At 37.7% G+C, this 23,980-nt stretch overlaps 1 protein-coding gene across 1 annotated transcript in view; it reads right to left on the reverse strand.

Annotated features, from left to right (window-relative positions):
- The window catches only part of VAV3 (vav guanine nucleotide exchange factor 3), a 149,268-nt gene that overhangs the window by 112,219 nt on the left and 13,069 nt on the right, over positions 1-23,980 (reverse strand). The window contains exon 2 of the mRNA XM_053950723.1: positions 8,610-8,726. Coding sequence (XP_053806698.1) covers positions 8,610-8,726 — 117 coding nt within the window. The remainder of the gene's footprint in view (positions 1-8,609; positions 8,727-23,980) is intronic.

A 23,980-nucleotide genomic window follows, 5' to 3' on the forward strand; every position in this document is an offset into this window, starting at 1 on the left:
GAAGTGTTCCTTACATGTTCCCAGAACAAGATGGGATCCAGTTGAAGACCTAAATGTAACCTACTCAAACTTATATATAACTCTAATTTGGCAATTTTATCATATTAAAGTTAAAATTTGTGTCTGAAAATATGCTCTGAATAGTACATTTCAAAAAATCAAACAATATCCTTTTGTCAGCCCCTTCAGCATCGTGCTGCATTTCACAGTGCAACTATTACCTAAGGCTCTGCACAGGCTGGTCTAGAGGCCCATGCTGGCATATCACAGTTTTCAACTCTGACTGGGTGAAACCTAAAGCCTTATGTACTTGTAGAGGTTAGCAGTAGCCAAAGTATGCCATTTTATGTCACTTTTGCTAATAGTTTTATTTGCCAGTATTTATTTGTATTTCTTCTGTAATATTACTTTCTACTTAGCAGCTGTCATTATTTACAACTATTTATAAACACATTGCCAAGTTTATCAGCTAATAGATTCATCATAAAATTTTACACTGAATGATTTAGTTGTTGAATGTTTGGTTTGGAAATTAAATCCTCAGTGTTCAACTACCAATGTTTCATCTTCAAAATCTCATTAAGAAAGCCATGAAAATGCAAACAACATCTTTAACAGAACTTTTCCAAATAAATCTCATTTCATGCATCAAAGTTTCATAAACAAAATCTCAGACCCAAAACCTATGATCTCACATTTCTGCTATAATACATGTTGACAAAAAGAAAAAGTCATTTCCCCAAATGTTTCAGTGTTTACACAGAAAGATGCATTAATTTTCCTAGTAAGATAGTCTTTGTGTGCTAATCAAATACAATGTAAGCTTTTCAGATATATAAATACATTGCAATGCACTCTTCTGACATATTTTTCCATTACCCATCTATTCAAGTATCCATGCTTTTCAAAGGCACGTGCAGCTGACATTTACTCGTAACAAAATTATTGTGTCAGAATTAGGAACCAGAGAACACAATTCTTGATTAGCAAACACTTCTCTAGCCTTGTCACCACCTCTAACACAGTTTGCAAGCATTTCTCATTAATTCATGCCTATTTCCTTTTTATGAAATACTCAAATTGTGTTTCCTGCTGCAAACCATTCACTGCAGCTTTCACTTTCTACTGAAGTTGGACTGGAAAAGCAGTGAATGAATTTACAAGAGCGTGCTTCAGGTTAAACAAACCCTGAGTTTCTTTTCATACTTAGAAAGAAACAAGGAGCAACTACCAGACTTTCCACTCAAGTACACTCCTGCTTTCCATGGACCTCCCAACCATGCAGAGCTGAAGGCAGTCACCCCCTTGCCTGCAGGAAGATCTCTGCAGACTGAGAAATCCTGGCCTGCCTGGCTTTCCCCCAGCATAGGAACAGCTCCCAAGCGTGGCTCGGGATGGGAGTAGCAGCTTCTCTTGGAGAATGCTCCACATGCCTAAGTCTTCAGAGGAAATCACAACACGACCTAGGTGATGGTTTAAACCACATCCCCCTAGCTGCCAATTTGTCCCTCTGAGGTAGAGTTCAGGAGTAGCCCAATCACTCTGGTGGAGGTTTAACTAGTCACCATTCAATCCCTTTTTAAACTCATTAAATAAAAGAGATGGGGGAAAGAAAGGCAGAGGGGAAAGGGGATGGCTAGGAGGCACCTTTGAGTACTTCAAATCATTCCAATGGAAAAAAAAGGAAGCAAAAAACCAAATTTAGCAATTTTACTTAGTAATTCTCTTTTTCCTTCTAGAATGGAGCAATAAAAGTAATAAAATTTATTATTTTATGACTACACAATATATCAGCCAATTGAACTACTATTGCCTTCATTAATGCATACAACGAAAGACACTTGGCAAGCAACATGGGAATTGATAAATATTTCAAGATGTTCAGTTTTCAACACCATTTTCATTTGTTTGCACTTCTCTGCCTCCTTATCTTCAATTTTGTCAAGATACAGTCAGCAAAGATGCAAAGTGAACTGCAGGAAACAATAAGAAAAGTAGGGAAGAGTGCAAAACTCTATTTTAGGTAATTCACAGTGCTGCTTGGGTCAGCTTTTGCTCAGACAAAAGGCCAGGCACAGAGGAACCACGCTGAACATTAGGGAAGAACAGTTTACCAGCACCATAGTAATTAAGCTAAGATTGATATAATCAAACCCCTTCAAGGATAAACCAAAAAGAAACGGAACTCCTTTTATTTAGATCCCACACAAAATAATTTCCCATTTTAAATGGGGTGCCCACTTTACTACTGCTTTTGAATAAGCATCCTACTGTATCTTGAACATGAACATCTTCAAGACAGACAAAAAAATGTTTCCTACCCTTCTTTTGCAGTGAACAATTTCACTATCACAGAAGAAAATACACACACAAACCTCTTCAAAGTTGATATGAACTTCCTCTGCAAGTCACTCATTTATTACCTTCTGGTTTTATTCGCAGTTTATATTATTGTTATTTAGACCAGTATTTGTAAATTCAGGAAATCTGGGTCTAGATGTCAGTTTCACCACCTTCTGGTTACTGAAATGCTTGTATTACAGGCACTACAGGGAATTAGTCAGGTTTAAAAACATTTGTATAAACAAAACTCTGAGAAGATTTAAGTCTTAAAACCTATTAAAACTATTCATGTTTCAACTCTCTTCTTCATCAAAAACTTTTCACCTCAAAAGGAAATGTACACTACCAGAATTCAACATTATGAGTTCAGTGTCCTCAAGATAGGTGAATCAGACAGCTAACATTTAGACAAGATTGTCTTAAGAACAAAGCAATGAGCACAGAAAATCAGCTTTATTTTCTCATATTAGCAGTTTCTTGTTAACCTTGGCTTTCTAACTGATAACATTTGCTGAAAAACTAACAGAACTACATTATAGAAGAACAGAAATATCCCAAGCACTCCACTGGATGAGAATTTTTCATTAATGACCAAATATTTCTGCTGCATTCAATGCTTTGCTATATGGTCAAACCCATTTTTGTTACCCTTTTCATCAATTGGAAGCCAACATCTTAACTTGAAAAGTTATGACAGACCTAAAAGAAATTAATAAAACTCCATTTTGAAAGATCAGTGAGGTGACAGTCCACCAGTATTCTAGAACAGAAACATGCAAGACAATAATCCTGAAATATTCAGGCCTAAATACATATGCTCAAGCTTTAAGCTCTTGCTAATGCTATTAGGTTTATTGAAGTTATATGCCTAGAAATTTGTAGACTACCTGGCAATGATCACTGCAACAAAGTGTTACAATTAAGGAATTAAGGACACTAAATTTATCTAGCATTGGTAATGGTTTCCCTGGTCACACCATGGCAAACCATTTCTGCAGATTTTCAGGGATGTTTTAAAAAGGTGGTTCATGAGCTATACCATGACTCACTCCACTTCTTCACCCACCTCAGTGCTTTGCCCAAAACTATGATTTATGTCCTTTGGGGCTGGAAGTGATTTTTTTACCATTTAAAGGATACTTTTAGGGAGGCTACTAAGTGCTTGACTTTTACTTTATTTATTTATTTCTACACAAACAGCAGTGATAACTAACAAACAAGGTCCCTACATACCAAGCATTTCAGCAGTTTTGCAACAGGCTAGTATCTTCTTGTAGATTTTGTCCAAAGGAAAATGCTTTGGACATGGAGAAGAAAGCTGAAACCTCTCCCTTTCTTCAGTTTCTTAATTCCTCCACACGCAGAAGTACATCTTGGAGAAGTTCAAGTGCCATTCATCCCAAACCAGTCCATCTCACTGAAATGCCACTCCTGAAAATAAGCTAGCTTCTTGAGCAAACCACTAAGATTTTTTTTTGTAGTTTTTTTTTTTTTTTTTTACAACTAAAAGAGCTCATACAATGAAGATCCAGAGCTCTGCATTTAATGATATGCATGTTTTATCAGTTCAACCTCTCTCTTCATTTTAATATCTTTACAGAAATATACTATGATGTTTTGGCATGTTCTTCAGTTTTAATAAGTCTTTATGAGCAAAAAGTGAACATATTTTGCTCTATTATCCCTCTGATTAAATTCAGCAAACAAAGCATGAAACAACTGCAGATAATCACAACTGTTTCAGTTTTACTGAAGATTTTCTAGACACTTTTCCTGGAAGGATTTATATATTTTTATAATAACAGTTGCTTTTTGTTGTGTTGTTCTTGGTGTGTGTATCTTATGCACATCTGTCCAATCTTCCTGGAATCCATTAAACCTGAGGGAATACTAACACACCAGGATTCTCAACTTCAGCATGACTTTCTCCTGCATCCTTGCCCAGATTTCCTTTGCAGTAAGGGAGTGACTGAAAAGATCACCAGCTACGTGACTTGAGTATACACAACTCAATATTTTCACAGTAGTTGCTTGCTTTTACATAAAGCAGCCTTTTAAGTGTCACCAGAGTGAGCTACACTAGGCATTGTTATATGCTTTTAAACGATTTGGTACTTGTTTCATTGGTGGCACTTGACATTTGATCTCCTTGTTTGTCTTTTTAAAATCACAATTGAATATTGTACATTATTTCTAGACATCTAATGCAGGATTCCTACAAGGGCGATTGCTATGTTCATATTAGATCAGCTATATCATAAATACACTCCATGCTCAGCTACACATTCTTTAGGAAATTTTAAAGCACAGGACACAAAAGGTTTTTCTGACACTTGCTGGACACCATTTCCCCCCCCCACAAGACCCCAAACACAGCTCTCAATCCAGGGAGCATCTGTTGACATCAACAGAACTAATCCTCAGATTCCCATTTCTGCAACACATTAGTTACAAGCTTCCTTCAGAGAATAGGGATAGCAACAATTTGTTGTGGAGCACCACGCAACAAAGGCTGCTGCTGGAGGAGCGTGCAGGCTCCGAGCTGACAGAACAAGTACCAACAGTATTTGCTTATTCTGGCACACAGGTAGAAAGGAAGAACCTGACAACCCTGCGGTAGTGAAAAATGACTCTCCAGCATGGAATTCATAATGAAAACACTGTCTGGCACCTCCAGTGTGTGGGAGAGCATTTCATGCTCTGTCAGGAACTTAATGCAGTAACACTGAAAATTACTGATAGAAAGGTGAATGAGTGGGAATGGGTGAACACCATAGAACTCCAAGAAAATCAAGCTATATATAGTTTTAAAAAGCACGATTTACAGAATCTTCCTACTCCTGTGTAATGTAGCCCCTCTCTTTTCAACCAGTCTAAAAATAAGAAACTGTGCTGTAGTATTTGAAACAGAAGAAAACTCTAATCTTATAACAGCTAATATCAATATTCATACAGAATGTACATATTAAAAACACATGAGGTTACCTGCTTCCATTTCTTAGCCTAGTCTTTAGCTATTTACATGTTGCTACTTCAGCTTCACCTCTGATTCCCATCTACTCCACATACACCCTTCTTTTTCTCTAATCAGTGAGAGATCAAAGTCTCTGAAAAGTGGAGCACAAAGTTCAAGTCAAATTTTCATACGCTATGTCAAAGCATCTGGAAACAGCTCATTTACCTCTAACTACTAAGTGCAAGTTTCACCATTACAACATTTTATAATCAGTATTTCAAAAGGCTGTTAAAAGTCTTATGACTATATTGGCAGGATACAGCTGCTACTTCTACAGTGCTCTGGGTTTGTCTGCCATTTTCTTTAAAGAGTTGAGAACTACCAGAATATTTCAAAAAAATACAGTTGGTTGCCCTCACCAGGTCTCTCACCTTATTTTTCCCCTTCAACCTTACTTCCTTGAAGGCATATTGTTCATTTACAGCTGGATACACTCCTATTGTTCCCTTCACTAGCATGTTTAAACAGTCACTAAAGTCTGTCAAACAAAACATCCCATCTTAAGATAACAAATTCAATAGTAATTTCTTTATAAACTAAACTGAGACATTTAAAAGTCCCAGATAAGGGTTACAGAGCCACTTCAGCAACAGTTTATTTATATCTCACCCGTACTAAGACATCTGAAGACAGCTTCCAGTACATTCAAATGCATAAAAGGTAATGCACACACTCATCACATCGCCTCTTTCAGCAAGAGTTTAGAAAACAATGTTTTAAAATCATACTCCCCTCTTTGTTTGCACCTGTAACCATTTTAAGATCATTCATATTTTGCACACATTTAGAGCAGTTCAAAGTACTTTTTTAGAAATGGCAGGGTGACTTGTTTGCAGCAGCAGGAAAAATCTGCAGCACTATTTTTTTTTTGGCTTTTTGCATACATACAACTTCTGTTCAAGGAAGCTGGACATGTACAGCTGTATTGCAGTTGCTATTCAGAGGAAAATATAATGAAGGAGAAAATTCAAAGCAAAGTGAAAAGCAATGAACAACTTGATAAAGATACACTTTCCTATTTTCACCACTATTCCTAACAATCAAAGTAGTTAGTACATTATTGGATATGGAATTGAAATCTCACGCTACTCCAAGATATTTTCTGCTAACTGTACAAACAATACACTTAAAGGTACACAAATAACTTAGCATACCTCTTCTTTACTTGCAACTTTACTAACTTAATACAGTTGCCATTTTTCCTTCCACTTCCATAGATGGCCTGAAACTCACAGCCCCTTTCAGAAGCTCACTATGTACTCATTTGCCCAGGCTATAAAACATAAAGCTCAGCCCTTCTGAACACTGCCTATGCCAAGCTCCACTTGTGGCAAGTTTCCACACAAGCACCCAGTGGGAACAGCTGAGCAGCAGAGCCAGCAGGCACCTAAAAGCTGCCCAGCACAACCACTGCCAGGGCTGCCCAGCCCTGTTCAACTCAGCATCTCCACCTCTGCACGAGCAGCTGCTCCCACGCACAGAGCTCATCTCGTGAGAGAATCCCACACAGCAGCTCCTCTCAAATTTGTCACTGCAGTTTCACCTGATAGCTTTCCAAGAAAGGTGACCTAGACTAGAGAAGTCATTGCTTGGATGCACTAAAACTGGAAAACGAGTTCCAGGGATAATTAGTCTATTTGTGCTATATGGCGGCCGCAAACTGTAAAAAAATCCATGTCTCTACAATACTAAATAACGTGGATGGAATACAGGGGTTTTTTTAAACCAGTTTTTAACCAGTTATTCTACTTACATAAAATCATATTTCAAAATAAATTCTCTTAAAATTACATATCAAGGGTACCAGAAACATTTTTGAGTTAAATTCACCATTAATTCAGAAACTGTTTTTGCTGGGTATTCAATGATGCAGCAAGAATAATTTGCACTGTAAAATCTTTTTTAAAAACTAGACTGTATTAAAAACATGATATCTTTACATGGCACAAAATGAGAAACTTTCAGTAAGTAATTATAACATGCAATATGAAAAATATTCCTTAGGCAGAGGTATCAAATATTTGAATCAAGCATTAGATATCTGACTTAAATACCTTAAATAGGACATTGCTAGCACACATCAAAAAATCCAACTACTTTAAATTCCTTTGCTACTTGCACAATCAAAACAAAAACAAATCTTATTTTTAATGAGTCAAATTCATACAAAAGGACTGTATTATAACAAAAAGCTTTATCTTGAATATGATTTATGAGGACAAGATACTCAGCAAAACTGAAGAACAGGTAGAATTACCAGGTTATCTAATTTAATGCTCGAAAGACTTAAAACCAGACAAAAGATTGAGAAAAATAATTAGGTATTTTGGTTAATGATGATCACTGAGCCATTTCAAACAATCATATTGCAATCCTGATTCATTCTTGCACTCTTACATCATCTTTACCTCCATGTCTACTTATAAAAAGAACAGTGCATAAAAATCAGATAGTAAAATTATGATCTCTTTAAAAAAGCAATAATGCTTAAGATAACACTAAATTTGAATAAATAACTATTTTTAGTGCTACTTCAGGTAATTTTTAGACATTTTCCTGTGAGATTAGGGTAATGATACTATGACTCAAAAGCAGAAACTGAAGTTGAACTAAACTTGTTGGCAATGACAGATCAAACAGATATGTAGGAGGCTGAACAACAGACTGGAAAAAGCTTTACATGTAGCATTAAGTAGTCAGACTTACAGAATATACTGTAAATATACTGTGTAAATTAGAATAGTCACATTAACCTATCATAGTTGTGTCTGAGCTTTACAGCAGGTTAGGAAAAAGACAACTGTCAAAAAATAATTGTACAAGGGCAAATTAACTGGTGAATTTCAAACACCTGAGACTACAGAAACACATTCTGTGCCACATGGGCTCACAATGCACAGGTCTGGAGTTTCCAAATCCACATGACTTATGCCCAAGTGATTTCACCCGATAGCACTCGCCCACAGTTTTTGTTATCTTCTTCCATTTCATTTCCCTTTAACTCAGCATCTTTCAAACCATTTATCTTGGCTTATCACATGCTCAGAACATTCCTGCAAAGTATTTTTCTCTGCCCTTTATTAGCCCCTCCAATACAAACCTACTTTTTCTGATGTCTTCCCCACTATTTTTTCATAACAAACGCTCATCCATTAGTCACAACTTCTATATCACAGCTACCAAAAAAGTCTTTTCTGTGCAAGCAGCAGAACACAGGTATTACTTGGGATACAACCAAAAGCATCCTTACCTTTCCAAAATCTCTCACGTCAAACAAATCAAACGCTTCAAAAAGTTCACTTTTCTTCATTCCAAAGATTTCACAACATGCTGAAAGAAAAGTCCTTATATTCTTCAAGCAGAGAAACTAGGAGAAAGAAAACAGAAATGCTAAGTGTCAAATGTGCAAATTAGCAATATATGTGCTCACTTTGGTCACAAACACACAATATAATTAACCAATACAGTTAGTTCTAAGTCAGCACTTCCACTATGCAGTGATCCTCCACTGGTCCTAATTCAGCCATAAACATTCTCTTCAGACTCAAAAGCATTAACCAAATTCTGAGTAGACACTTTGCGAACAGGAACTATTTTCTCTCATTTTACAGAGACAAAAAGATGTGACAATGTGCTACCAGATACATAACAGTCGAAAGACAGACTTACTTTTCAGGTCCCTACAGACAGCACAGAACAAAACAGATAAGTCACCTTAAAAAAAATCATATCGGTATGTGAAAGCTATTATTCATGTATAAATCAATCATTTCATCTGTTAAATTCTAGTTTGAATGTTTGAGGAATACACGTGCACTGTTTTCACACACTAAAGACTTTATGAATACATATTCTCTGCATGGCATACAGGAGCAGATGAAGCTTGCAGTTAAGTCATTTAAATTTACCTAGCAGAGGTTTAAGATCCTCAGATCACCCTGATTTCTGTACTGATTCAAAGGCTATTTCCCTTTAAGTTATCCACATGCATCAATGATCATCTGAGTCTGAAAAAGCATAAAGCATCTGCCACTATGTTCTCCTTAAAAGGCTTTTAATGTATTTTCCTGTGGATTATTTTACACCAGACCTTACCAGGCCAGAAGGCAGTAACTGTCAAGAGCATCAGTACCTTCTGAGGGACAGCTAAAAAGGGCAATATGCACTCTTGATAACAATTAGCTCCGTGAGGTACTAGCACCTTGTGAGTACATCAGCTTCATAAAGATGCTGTTGTAGTCTTATGAGCCACAGTAGAAAAGCAAATGCAATATTTATAAGCAGCAGCATTTCAAAGGACCCTGCACCATGCTTTGAATATGCATTTTTAAAGTACTGACTCAGCAACTCAATATTACAACACAGTTCTGCATGCTTTAGTGGATTCATGAGGATCACTCATATTAGGATGGATTATAGAATTGCTATATGTTATAATTTCCTGTTTGGATCAAAGCAGTATTTTTGATATTGAGTGTCACAGCTGTACCAATTCAACAGGCAGCCCTACTTCACATCTTACAGAACTACCCAGTGAGACACAGGAACAGCAGAGCACCTGACAGACCAGGCTTACAGCAAGGGCACAAACATGAAAGCACTGATCAATGAGAGATGCTACAAGAGCAGACAGCTCCAGTCAATGGCTGTGAACATCAGAGCAGCCAACAAACTCATCACAAAAAACATCCCTGTGCAACCCAAAGCTGCCAGGAAAGCACCAGGGCCTCACCAATAGTAAGGATTCCCAGCTGTGCAGGGTGGACCTGCAGCCTCCACCTTTTTCCCCCTTTCCAAAGAGCCTCTCCAGCATGTACCTCCCAGCTCACATGGGGCAGTCAGCACTGGCCTACACACTGAGCTGCTCAAGGACAACACTGCATTTATGCCAGACTGCTTTTATGCCAAGTGGAATTTTAAGTATTAGTCTAGCTTGCTTAGTCAATGTGGCAAGCTTATCTGGTTTTGCAACGATTATAGTTTTGAAGTCAAAATTGCAAGGTTAGAAAGCCAACAGATGTTCAACATATGTGCTTCCTCCTCCATCACATTGGCAGAAAGAATCAGAAAATGAGCTGGTCTTTAAAATGAGCTTTAAAAACGAGATGGCATACAAAGTTATTGTTTTCTGCTGTATTTTTCCCCAGGTTTTTTATTATTTTTCTTAAAAGCTATCAATGGCCACTAGGTTTGTCCAATGCACAATACTGATTCAACTTGAATACCCATCTATTTTCTTATGTCAGAATTCTCAAAACCACTGACAGATGTGATTCTCACTGGAAAATTCAGCTGCTTTTTTGAAACCTAAGTTTTGAGCTTGTATTAGTTAGTGCTCAAGTCTCCCAGTGCAAAGAAAGCGTACAGCTGCATTAAATTGTTTACCTCTAAAGGGAACAAGAAGTTAAGGGAGAGACAGGAGCTGTCATGGGTCTAAAGTCTGACCTAGATTTGGTAAAGAACATTTTAGTGAGTTGCATTTAGCTTCTTAATATAGCTAAAAGAACCATTTAAGGGATCAGCAGTTTTTCATAAACAAGATGTCTTCTCCCTTCAGCAAAACCTCTCCAACTATTCTTAACAGATATCTACAATAAAAGATAACAATAGCAGATTTTTTCCAACAAGATTTATTAATTATTTCAAATTTCTTTAAATTTAGAGGCAATTTTCTGACATCAGCCTTTTGTTTGAATTATTGTTACTATGAATTATATCTGAGCAGACTAGAAAGCACATTACAAGAAATTACAAGCTCATATGTTTTCAAGGAAATGTTAAAGCACCTACAGTCTAAGTAGTAAATTCTTTGGAATATTCTAACAGTAAGACCAAGGAAGAATCTAATCCCCCGTCTTCCTCTGCCCCTCTTTTTTTGTTTTTAAACACTAATTCATTAGCATGTATCATTATGTTAAGCAGTTTTAACCTAATTATGATCTAATATTCAATAGCCACTTAACATGTAACATGTCTTGTAGGCTCTAGAAATCAATGGTAAGCATCTGTCAAATCTGCCTGTGCTTGAGATGGGAGCACATCATCACTGATCGTGTGCCAGGCAGTGCCTTCAGCAGGAGAGGTATCCTGACATCACAGTCTAACCCCTTGCAACTTCAAAGACTGCTTAGTGAGTTTGAGTTGGCCCTATAATCATTCCACATCCATCAGTTTTCTCTTGTAAAATGAAAATTAAATTCTTATTACTATTAAGCTAACCACAGCAGCTACAAGGATAAAGCTGCAAAACTAAAACCAAAGCATGTTCATATTTAAATGAATTCATTTTGCAGTACACTATATGAAAAAAAGTCTTTTTAAACCCCTTATTACATGCTACTAATGTTTCAGAAAAGTTATTTGATTCTATTACCTGGAAAACTTTCAGAATTCTCTCCAAAACTTTATACTGCAATCTTCTAAAGAAACAGTTTGCCTCATTGAAAACAAAGGTTTTTATCACTGTGGTTATTGTATGAAGATGTAAAGATCAGTAAGAGAAGCCTCCAAATTAAAAAAGAGCATACTGCTAAAATCTAGGAAGTTCTATAAAAGACAACGTTCCTCACTGGCAGTAAGAAAAAGGCACCATCACTCTGCAGTCTCTCATTAGTAAGTACAGTCCTCAGGATATTTGGAAACCTACTGCATTATTGTGTTTCTTTTTCAAAAGAAAACATAGTTTGGCACACCGCAAGGGAGATCATTAGAGCAGTTGGGTACCCAGTTTTCAGAGATGCAAGGAGAGCTAAGCCTCACTCAAAGTTACCTCCACAGGAAACACTGTCTTCCAGTACAAGAGCTGGTTTCTCTTCATTAAAAAAAAACATAACTTTAAAACATTCCCTTGGAATAGTTAATGATGCATTTTTTTCACCCCTTTTTAAACTACATGGCTTACATGGCTTAAACTACAGCAGTCCAGAATCCTCAGTACACAGATCAGTAAAATATTGCAAGTAGGGTAAGTATAAGCCATGAGCACAAAAAAGTTGCCACTAGTGAGAAACACAACTTCTCTCTTGCTGATCTGCAGACATGCCATGACAGGAGACTATATCCAGCACCAGAGACAGATGGACAGAAATCACAACCCAGCCCCATTCTGTGACTGTGGCAGGGGCTCAGGAGCCTGAAAACACTTTTCAGTATTAACAGCTATAGATTATGAAGACATTTCTAAAGTAGCCTAATGTTTCACTACTGCAAACCCATAATGCAGCCATTCTCAGGGCTGCTGAAATGGTATTCCATAAAACCACTATGGTTTTATGGAATAGGTTCTAGTGGCCTCGGATCTGCTCTGCACTGAATTTAATTTTGCAAGAGGCACTAACACAGCATTTATTAAAATGACAAGCAAGTTTGAAAAAAAAGTACATCCACCACCTTAAAAAAGCAGGTATGGTTTATATAATTGGGATTGCATGTCTGAACGTTAAACACAAGACAGTGGGCAAATCAAATTATACCAGGTCCCACAGAAATCGTCCGCCGTTTTCTCCCACAACGTTTGCCACTTCACACAAAAACATTTATTTGAGGCTTCTTCCACACATGGTTATGTGCACTGACAGAAATGCATAGAAATATTTTACAAAGGGTACTGAATAGAAATTACTAATTAGATACTAAAAGCACAGGCAGGGCTGAAGCTGCCCACAGGGAAGAAGGATTTCTCAAACCAGACCTTTAATGAAGTGAAAGATAAAACGCAAAAGAAAAAAGGGGGGGAAAAGCATATAACCTCTATTCCCATAATCTAAGAGGTATTTCTCAAAAAATATATTTTGGTACTCAAGTATTTCAATGGAATAAAGGTCTGTTTGATACAGACCATAATATTCAGTATCTAGATGTATCCTTTGTACTAAAAGCACTTCTACAGGCATTCAGAAATCAACACAAAGAGCTCTGAAGATCAAATTGTGCCACAAGACATTTAATGAAATTCCAACAGAGCAATACCAGTCAGGCGAGTAAAAACTGAAAGACCAAGAAATGACAAGTGTTCAGGAAAGACAGTTCTAATCCACTTTTTTTTATTATTTTAATTACCAATAGTGGGACAGGGAAAAAAACTGTTTGTATTTGTTTCAACTTCCACCTCCTTTTTATTATGCTGATTGAGTCATAAGCATAGATATTTAGTCACAAGCCTGGGAAGCTGGCAGTTCCCTTGTGTCTGGATCAGACATCCACACTAGGAACATACTGAAGCCTCAGTTACCTAAGGCAGCCTAAACAGATGCTAGGTTATAAGGGGTATTAAAACCAGACCAGATCACTGTCCCTCATTGTCAGGAAAGGTGTTTTTTCCCCCCACACTGTGATTCACTTTTGCTGACATGGAATACCCATCCCTTCATCACTGCACTTCACTGGCTTTTCTGCATGTTGTGATCCCAGCCCCACACAGACTTCAGGAGGCTCCCAATAACTGCATAAAGACTGAGACCAGATGCTCCTAACCACCATCATGTAGAAGCTATGATAAAAGAGTAAAAACATAGAAAAGGGACTCTACTTAGCCCATTGCTTAATAAATCCACTTTACCTCCTGTGGAAGAAGCAAGGCATGTCGACCATAGAAAGTCCTGAAATCCTCCCCTCCTATTCCTCCTCTAAATGGCAGCACTTTATAAACTACACAGCTGCAGCTATTTGTCTTTGCCTTGTCTTTAAAGAGCCTTATATGCAAAACCAAAAAGTAATGGCATTTTGCATTACAGCAAGCACATTATAGCAAAAACAGCTGAGGAAAGGCCAGACTTTCGAAACACGTATATAAAAGAAGCAATGAGAGGAGCAAATTTGGCTTCAATTCACACATCTCAGAAGGTACAATTGCTTTGTTTTTTCAATTGTGAAATATTGATGTTACATGCAAGGAAGCATATTCAGGTTTGTGAATATGTGAGATTTTTCTATTGGTTATTTATGTTCTTAGAAAAGCAGAATTATACAAGAATAAAAGTCAGAAAAACAGAAGAGCAGACCATTGCCATAACACTTCAATGCACTTTCTGCACCCTCTGTGCTTACTACAAAACATGAGCTCCTGACCTTTCCTATCTGTTCCTGGAATGATGCTGAGAACAGAGTAACTGGGAATATCTCATTTTTTTTCCACTCTGTTCCTGAGAATATATGCAAAAAGGAAAATGCTGCACTTAACCTGTTAAGCAAGAGGAGAAATGTGAAAATTTCCATAATGGATTTAACTGGAAGTATTGCTTTTGTACATTCTGTCAACAAGATTGATAAGTGCAAGTTGTTTCAGTGAAAGAAAGCACTGAAACAGAACTTGTCTCCTCAGAATTTCCTTCAAGAAGTTGATTAATGCCCTGAGGGTTGCAGATTCTTGTCTTCTCACTTGTTCCATTTGCATTGCTATTTGTTGCAACAATTGTGCTGATAGGAGCAACATAAACTTCATTAAAATGCTGTTCAAATCCTGCTGAGTCTGAATTTGAGAGAGATCCCAGAAGTGGCGACTGCGAGCAAACAGCACCATCACCTCTAGTCACCAAGCCAAGACCCTGTGACCATAGCAAAGGTACCCAGCAGCCAGACCAAAACTGTACCTGGAACCTACACACATACAAGAGCAACGGGAACTAGAGATAAAGATCCAAGGGTTTCATCAGCACCTGCACAGTGTGTGTGCACAGGAAACTTCCAGCTTCCTTCCAGTTCTTTCAGCCACATCCAATAAAGGGAGAAAATCAGGTACTTAGAGATACAGCTGCTCATATATCAAGAGCTCCTTTCCATAAGCCAGGCTGGACAGTTCCCCAGCACATGCCATCTTTTGACAGAACGATCCCAAAAGGAGGGTTATCAAAATAAGAGCATGTTATACTTCTACTAGATGTCACAATTATTTTCTTTACTATCTGTGTGTTAATTAACACCAGATTACTAGATAATCAGACAAAGCCCCACTGTGGTACTGACAGAATTGTACAGTCACGGTTAACAATTCAACATAGAAATCATTCCTGGCTCTTCACACATTTCAGCAGCCAAAGTAAATTAGACTCGTTCTGCTCTGCCAAAAGGAGTAATTATCACTATATGCAGTAAAAAATAGCTGTAATGATTTGTAAGTGAATGAAGTATGGACCCACTGATGAAGTCTTAATTCAGCATCTATTAATGTCTTTTCATAAGTCAGCAAGAAAGAAAAGAGCAATATCGGACTCAGGAATAGCATTTATAACGTTTTTCTTCATATGTGTGCAACTTTTCTTGGAAAAAACTTTAAAGCCACACTAAATGAAGGCAAAAGGCAAATGAAGCCACACTAAATGAAGGCAAAAGGGCCATAAGGAATTTAAAGAGCAAGCCAACACAAGAGGATAAGTGCTCCTATTTTCAATAAGCAAATGGAAGCTACCAGGCAAGTAAGCCTTATTCTTTTTCTTACTCTTAGATAAAATCTATTAATTTGCTAATTACATTTAAAAAATAAACTAACACACACAGGAAGACCATGTCACTCACAAAGGAATTCAGTTTTACGTTCTGCATTTGACCTCTTGTTCAGCAAACCACCTCAATCATTCAGAGGATCAATATTTCTAAAGCTTTAAGTAGAAGCAAACCAAGCAAATGTTAAATACCTCCCAAACTTTGCTCTCAAAAAGCCACAAAGAAGGTACACTAATAAATATGGAGGAGACACCACACTGAGCTCTTTTGTAGAGTTGCTTAAGGTTCTGATACCATTACATAACTGAAGAATTTTACTAGGAAATGTGCTGTGCAAAGAACAGACACTCCTTAATTCATAGGATTAAAGGAGCAGCTAGGGAGATCTGTAGTGTTATTACCTTTCCAGATGTGGGCATTCTTTGAAGGCCTGCACAACACAAGATGCTGTATGAACTATAAAACGTATTAAATTCCTCTGAACCACTGCTAACACTTTATGAATATTAATAGCATGTTCTTTATTTGCTCAGTTAATGTAGTAATTAAATATTCATAGGAAGGCTCTTAGAATTCCTAACTGACTACTATTCAATTGTGTCTATTGCATTTTGGCTTGAGTATGAAGTTTTGTTTATGTACATTTGCTCTTTTCTGTGCTTCAAAGAAAGAAAATGGAAATTAAAACTTGAAAAAAAAAAGCTGAGGAAGCACAAAGGATGCTCCACTTCTATTAATACTGATACCAAGTGAATAGAGAGCAGGGAAAGAAGTTCAGGGTTTGTTATGCATTACTGACTCTCTCCTTGGCATTACAGCATTGGTTGAGCAGAGAAACATTGAAATTCTGTGTCCCTGAAGTCAAGTGCTCCCATGAGCCATGAAACTGGCAATACAGGGGAACACTTAAACCATTAAGCCCCCACTACAGGAATTCCCTAAGCGTAACTGGCAAGAGAAAGGGGTGGGAGAACTCAGGACAGCACCCTGTTGCAAAGGGCAATTTTTAGAGTAGCCTTTTGTTCCCCACTAGCAAGATTTAACTAAATCTAGTCTGCAGTACCTCGGGAAAAAAACAGCAACTGGAACACAGTATTAAGCATGTAAAGCACAAAGATTAGCTAGGGAGTTCCTGTGCTTAGTTACCTTTGCAAATAAGTAGCCCTATCTGTCTTATATCCCAAAGCTGCATCTCTAAAATGTCTTTTGAGGAAGATCTGAGTGTTTTACAAGCAAATGCAAAAAGAACATGGAAAATAGTCCTAAGGTGAACATGAATAGGAGGAAGACAACAACAAGGAAATGAAAAGAGGACCCCAGGAAAAGGAACAGGAAAGGGGCAGACACACACTAAAACAAAAGTTTAAACAAGAAAATCAAAATAGACTAAAAGAGACATCCAGGAGCAAAGAGCGCTGAAATAATAAAATACTTGAGTCATTAATTGTGTGAGACATGAAATAAAAGCCAAACACAAGAAAATAATGTGTTAAAATTTTGGTGTTAAAATGCTCTAGGCAAAACTGTTTATGAAACTGCCATTTAAAGTAAGACTGTAGTCACTGTGCCATAAGGTGTATTTACAATTGTGACATGGAAAACTGCTTCTGTACACAGCAAAACTGTTAATGACACCAATTTCCTACTTGGATGTATTGTCATTGGTCCCAACACAGGCTTTCTAAACACTCAACATTTCAACTTAGTTGATGAAATATTAGAAGTAGTCAGAAACTTCAAAACCTATACCTACCTAAAGGATTTAAATTTATTGTAGGGCAGGGGGGAACCCTAAAACCTCCAGCTTAACTGATACATTTAAACAGCAAAAGGAATGGAAAGCCTCAAACTAATTGGCTCTCAACACTTTTACAGTCAGAGAAAACAAAAATTGTATTCACACTGAAACCATGAATAACCTTACAGCAACAGTATGAAACACAGATCTTCACATCTGTGCAAAAGAGAACACCCAACACATCTGTTCCATATTGTTAGCTTGGCACACTAAAGAGCTGCTTCCATTGTATCTTGGTATCTTTTATTCATGACTGTGCTTGGTTTTTACCAAGTCTCTAATGTTAGTGCAATAACATGAGAAGACCTCTTACTTTCCCTATACCTGTGCAAGGGAAATTAATTTTGGGAGGAGCCTAAAGGAGCCCTACAAAGGTGTGACAAAAAGCTGCCACAGAGGCTAAAGGCAGAGACTTCCCTGGGGGATCCACACCTGACTTCAGCTCCATTACAGAACCACAATCCCTTTCGCTTATTTCTACCCCACACCTCAAAGTAAGCACCATTGAATTCACCATCTGAACTGGATCTTCTTTGTGAATAACTTGGGGCTGTAGTGCCCCAAACATAGGCCCTGAAAGCCAGATCTGGACCTCAACTATGTAATGTCTTTACAAACACCTACAGTGTGGGTTCAAGAGCATGTTTAAGTTAGCATGTACTAACTTGTTCTTTTCTAAACACTTAAACTCTCAAAAGCAGTCAGCACTTAATCCTGCACAGAAATTCGACACAACTGGGGAGGGGAGGAGGGTGCTGATGACCTACACAGGGTTGACAGTTCCTATTAAAGATGAACCTAGCCCAAATAACTCCTGTGCTTTTCCATTTCTTACCAGCAGATACAGGTCATGTACTAGGTCTTTGATTTCCACGAGGAAGGAACAATATTCTTAACAGTCACTAGCAGTAACATACATGATTCATTAAATACTTAAAATGTTTTCTTGAATTGCATATGTGTATTCTTTTCCAAACTCTTAAGTTCATGGAATAAATTCCTAGCAAGACCTTAAGGATGCAAGTACAGCTCTCTACAAATTGCACAATATGAATCTGACTCTCCTCTAGTTACCTATTTTAAAAATCCACTGTTCTATTTTTGCTGGTGTGTCACTTCAGGTTTGCAGTTTATTAGACCATACTCTCCGTGGCAAGGACAGGGGTTTCCAATATATTCAGAGAATACTTCTCAAGGATTGCAAGTTAAATAAGTACAACAGGTAAGTCCAGAAGCCCAAACCATAAACCAGTGGGAATGGCCATGAATTGAAAACAAACTCCAAAAGTAAATTTTCAGGATTGGAGGCAAAAATTCTGTTCCTGTATAGTATTTTTACACCTTGTGTGTTCTCTGGAGCTTCAACGTATTGACCTGCCACCAAATGCCATCCTTCCTGCATTGAGTGCCATACAGTTGGCATCTCTAAAGTGCTACCTAGTACTTCCATTGGACACCCCCTTTCCACACTGGAAAGGACAGCAAATAGTTTTATCAGGCCCCTCAGTCTCCCTCCCTATGTTGCCTCTTGCCAAAAGCTGACAAAATGTTCATTTTCTATTGCTTGTTTAATACAATCGAAAACCTCCACAGCCCTTGTCTGAACTTTTTTTCATTTTATTACATCCTTCTTAAAACAGAAGACCGCATCTATATCTAGACCACATCTACAGATTACTGGAGTACTGTGGCCTATGCAGCAGACTGCAGTGGCATAACGAGCCATAACACATAGCAGCATAATGAATGTTTGGGGCACAAAACAAGCTTCAGCACATGCATCTTGCAAAATTCACTGGGTACTACATCCTCCACTGCTCCCCACGGGAACAGACTACTGTTCTGAAGAACCTGGTCTGGATGTCAATGGTGAAGTAGATGAAACTGTGGTTTGATCCACAGCTGCAATTCCTGTGATAAATAGAACACAAAACCATTAAGAGTTCTCAATTTCCAAAAATTGAGGGGAAAGGCAATTAAAATACACCTTTAAAAATGTAGAAACTAACATCTTTTTACCTACAACTGTTTTCCACCGTGTCATTCTGAAATCCAGCCAGTGTTAGGCAAACTGCACTTCATTTGTTCAGTGACACATAACCTTCCTAATCAGGGGAATCAAGTGAAGCATCAGTGTAACAGAAGAATTGATAAGCTTTAGAACCTTAATTTACACCAACTTAAAAACAGACAAATCTTTGTGAAGCTGCAGTAGGCTTCCTTCCTTAAGAACACTGACAAACAGTGAAAGAAAGGTTCAGTGGACATAAAACATTCCACCTGTACACCATCATAGGCACTTGCTGTCTAAAAGGCTGCATTCACTCACTCCAAGCTGTCTGCCAAAATGAAACACATCATTGAAGGCAACACAAATTTGTGTGGGAGATGTGTCAAAATTGCATAAATACCTACTTCCACCAGTATGAATTAACAGCTGCGATCATCTCAGCACAGGCAAGTAAGTGGATGCCCACAGAAATTCATGTGTCACCTCTGTATGTGTCCCATTTCATGTGACAGCTAAATTATACTGATACCTTGTCTCAAAATAACTGCTGAGGTACACAAAGAAATGGTCTAAAACTTCATTTCAAAGGATGCCATTTTGGCATCTCACAGAGTAAAACATTTATGAGCATGGTCTCATGAGAATGAGGATTTATGAAAATATGAAAAGAAGAAAAAATAAAATCCTAGAGCACAAGTGAGTATTTGTAATAGCCTAAAATAATCAAATTGTGAATAATTTGAATACTTTGAAACCTGAGCAGCAGAGTATAATTTAGCATCATCTAGACTCTTAGTCTGCTGAGCAATTTGATGCAGTACAATCGGGGTTTTACATGGAGTATGTGAACACCAGTGAGAAATATGCATTACTGAACAATACTATGTGCTGAGTCTTAAGATACTAATATCATATTTTTCTACAATCCAATTCAGAAGACTGTTTGTAAATAACCATAACATAGATGGTTGTTTCAAGCAGCTCATTATAAACAACATGAAGGCAGGTTCAGTAAAAAGTCCATCATAATTGTGAAAAGACCTGTTGCTTAGTCTTCAGCAGGTAAAGTCCATGGGACACCATAAAAAACCACACAGGAAAGCTGCCTTTTCAACAGGAGAGCAGCCTGAAGCCCAAGATGCAGGGCAAGCTTAGTGTCTCCCCTGAGCGCCAAGCCTCAGATGCCACAAGGATGAGACCCTTCAGCAGTGCAAAGGCCCCCAGCCATACTGGCAGAAGCTTTACTGTTACTGTATCTTGGCAGTTCCTGTGACTTAGGCTGCAAAAATGGAGAGGTGCTGATGGAGCCCAGGAGCAGCTGTTCAGAGCACAGGGCAGAAGATGAAAGCCACACTTCAGTATCCACCCGGGGCACCCTGCCACCAATACCTTCTCAAGTACAAGGGTCTTGCCACCAGATGTTTCCACTCCCTTGCTACGCAATCACCTTGGGAAGAGAACTACAGAACATTGCACCAAAATAATAATTTTAATTATTAAAGTACAATGTGCTTTGAGTTTTGGCACATTATTCCAAGTGCCTACAGACTAACTGTGTTAAGGATCGTTTTAAAAGTGAAGAACTCATCCCAGTCTTTATGCTACTGCCTTACAGCTGAATGAATGACTTCAGAAACACACTGCACACATATTGGTGACCTCATGAAAAGCAAATTTCTTGAAGCATTTTAAAAACACCTGTAAAAGGTATCCCTCATTCCTGAAAGAAGGACTGTGTAAATTATTACTGTTAGTTTCATGCTTGTATTTTCATTTACCTTGAATTTACAAGAGACATACACAAGAGTGCCAGAAAAACTAATCTACCAAGGCAACCTGAGAAGCACTAACTTGGGAAGTCCTCCTTCAGTGCTCTGTTGGTCTTATGAACTTAGTGAAGAGAGCTGGATCCTGTTTTATTCATAAAATTAATCCTATTAAAATCTAAGATGCTAATGCATGTAGAACAAATTAAATATTTAGTAATTTAGCAGCAGTGTGTGATAGCACAACACAATTTAAGTTGGTTGTATAAGTACATCCCTGTCATCTTAAATGTAGTATCATCAATAACATTCAGTTTAAAGAGACACGCCAAAATCAACGCAAGATACTGGCTATTTACACAAATCTACATAAAAACCAACAGTCACTCTTGTCATGGCTAAAAATTTCTGCATGAGCAGTAACCCATAACTGGTTTTGGCACTGATGCATGCATAAAGGAAAACATACAACCTAACACAGGGACAGTGAAAGCATCTGCCTGCGAGCTGGCAAATATTTTTTTTAACCTATTATATAAAAGAGCACATACAGAAGCAGCACAAGCAGCTGCTGTAACATACTTCCAGGTCTCTGCACAAGCATCAGCTTACTAATTGCCTAACAGAACATCACTTCAACACAAATGGTTCTTTAGGTGATTTTTTTAAAATAACATATTGAATGCAAACATTGGAGCTAAGCCGTAAGAATGTCTAGATTTTTGTCTAGAAAACCCCATTTTATGTCTGGTTTTGTTTAGTATTGTTTTGTTCTACAGACTAATCAGATAAATAAAATGAAATCTAAATAAAACACAGTATGATCCTGGATTAGTGACTATTGTCTAAAAGGCATAATAGCTTATTGAGACAAGATTAGAAAGAAAAACAAAATCAATATATATGCAATTTGTAACTGGGAATTTATAACAATGACAGATCTTTCTCTGCCTCTCTGTGGAGATGGTTCTCAGTACTGGAGAAGCAACAATAGTGATTCTCAGAAAAATAGACACGACAATACTGCAAGGCTGATTCTTGCCTTTAAGTCAGCTAAGCAGAATAGCAGCATGGAGTGCATGTAGCAGGAGACAAACTTGTTTGATCTGTTGCAAGATGATACTTTAATGTGAACAACTAGATAGAAAAAAATATTCAGCAACAGTCTTTTCATGGATCAGAATAAGTGAGGTTATGTGAAACAAGGACAGGAGAGTAATTAGGGAAAAAAATTAGAATAGACCCTTGCAACTAATTTTCTGGGCATAGGATTCAGGAAATATTTGTATTCAGCTCCTGTTCACTTTTTTCAGAAGCAAGAATTTTTCCATTTGTGACAATAACATGCCACTTCTCAATGTGTTCTTAAAAAATCCCAGAAATCAGTATACAGTAAGTACTTCACCTAGTCAGTCTAATTATTAAACTCTTGCACTGCTCATTTATTTCTAAATGAAACCACAAGAGCAGCTATGTGGGTAGGTTCTTTAGCAAGGACTGGAAACTCACAAGTCTGTGACTCATTGTTCCACTGAAAACAGCTGTGCCACACACAACTGACCCAACTGAGCCTCTGAACATGACTCACAGCTCTACCAAAATCTGTCCAGATCTGCTACCGGCAAGAGGCCACCCCATCAGGACATGAACACCTCCACATCAATTCTTGACAAACTCTCCCACGACCTCTCTGCTCAAGTCTTCCCACCTGCTTCGAGAGTCTCCTCAGGGCAGTGAGGAGACTCTCTCCTCTCTCCAGAGGAGACACAAGGTGCCCACACATCTGCTAAATCCTGTCAGGTGTACGCCCTGCCATCAATGTGAAGTTTGTACAAATCTGCTCTCTGTAATTCATAGGGAAAATGACTCTTTAAGGATGGCAGGGGGACCAATAAACTGTGGTTCAAATGACATTCCCTTTTCAATACCGGTATGCCTTGCCACTCAAGGGCATTTCTGATTAATTTTTCTGACAGCTGCAGAGAACTAGCAAAAAAATTGTCACATTTCCTTATCTGTCAAAACAAATCAAGTTACTGTCTACTAAGTGTGGTAATTTCTTGTATGCAATAAAGGACACTCAAGAACATGTATAGGAAATCCAAGGACCTCCTAACAGAACAATATGGGAATAACTTATTTTTGTCAGTGACTCCTGTTATAAAAACTTTAAAGCTTTTATTATAAAAAAAAAATTGCACCCATTTCAAAGCCAGTTGAGGGAGAGAAAAAAAACACACCACACAAATTATTTGCTCCTCATATGTACTCACTGTGAAATCTATAAACACTCAAGATCCCTAGTTTATCTTCCACTGGGGACACTAATAATTGATAAGAAAAGACAAATTACAATGGTTGGAAAAGAACATGACGAAATTAGAGTAGAACAAATTTTAAAAGGCTAGTTAAAGTCATTCTCACACTTATATACAGTAAAGAAAATTAAAGGAAGCACAGAAGAGACTACACTTTACAATGAGAACTTTGATGAGGAAAGCATAATAGAAAACTAAGCAGAAGCCACTTCCTCATAGAAGTATGTTTCAGTTCTGAAAGGGTATCTGAGGCAAATTATTCACAAGTTATGAAAGACCCAATATCAAAGT

This window comes from Vidua chalybeata, chromosome 9, assembly GCF_026979565.1.
Source record: "Vidua chalybeata isolate OUT-0048 chromosome 9, bVidCha1 merged haplotype, whole genome shotgun sequence".
In the NCBI taxonomy this organism is placed as follows: Eukaryota; Metazoa; Chordata; class Aves; order Passeriformes; family Viduidae; genus Vidua; species Vidua chalybeata.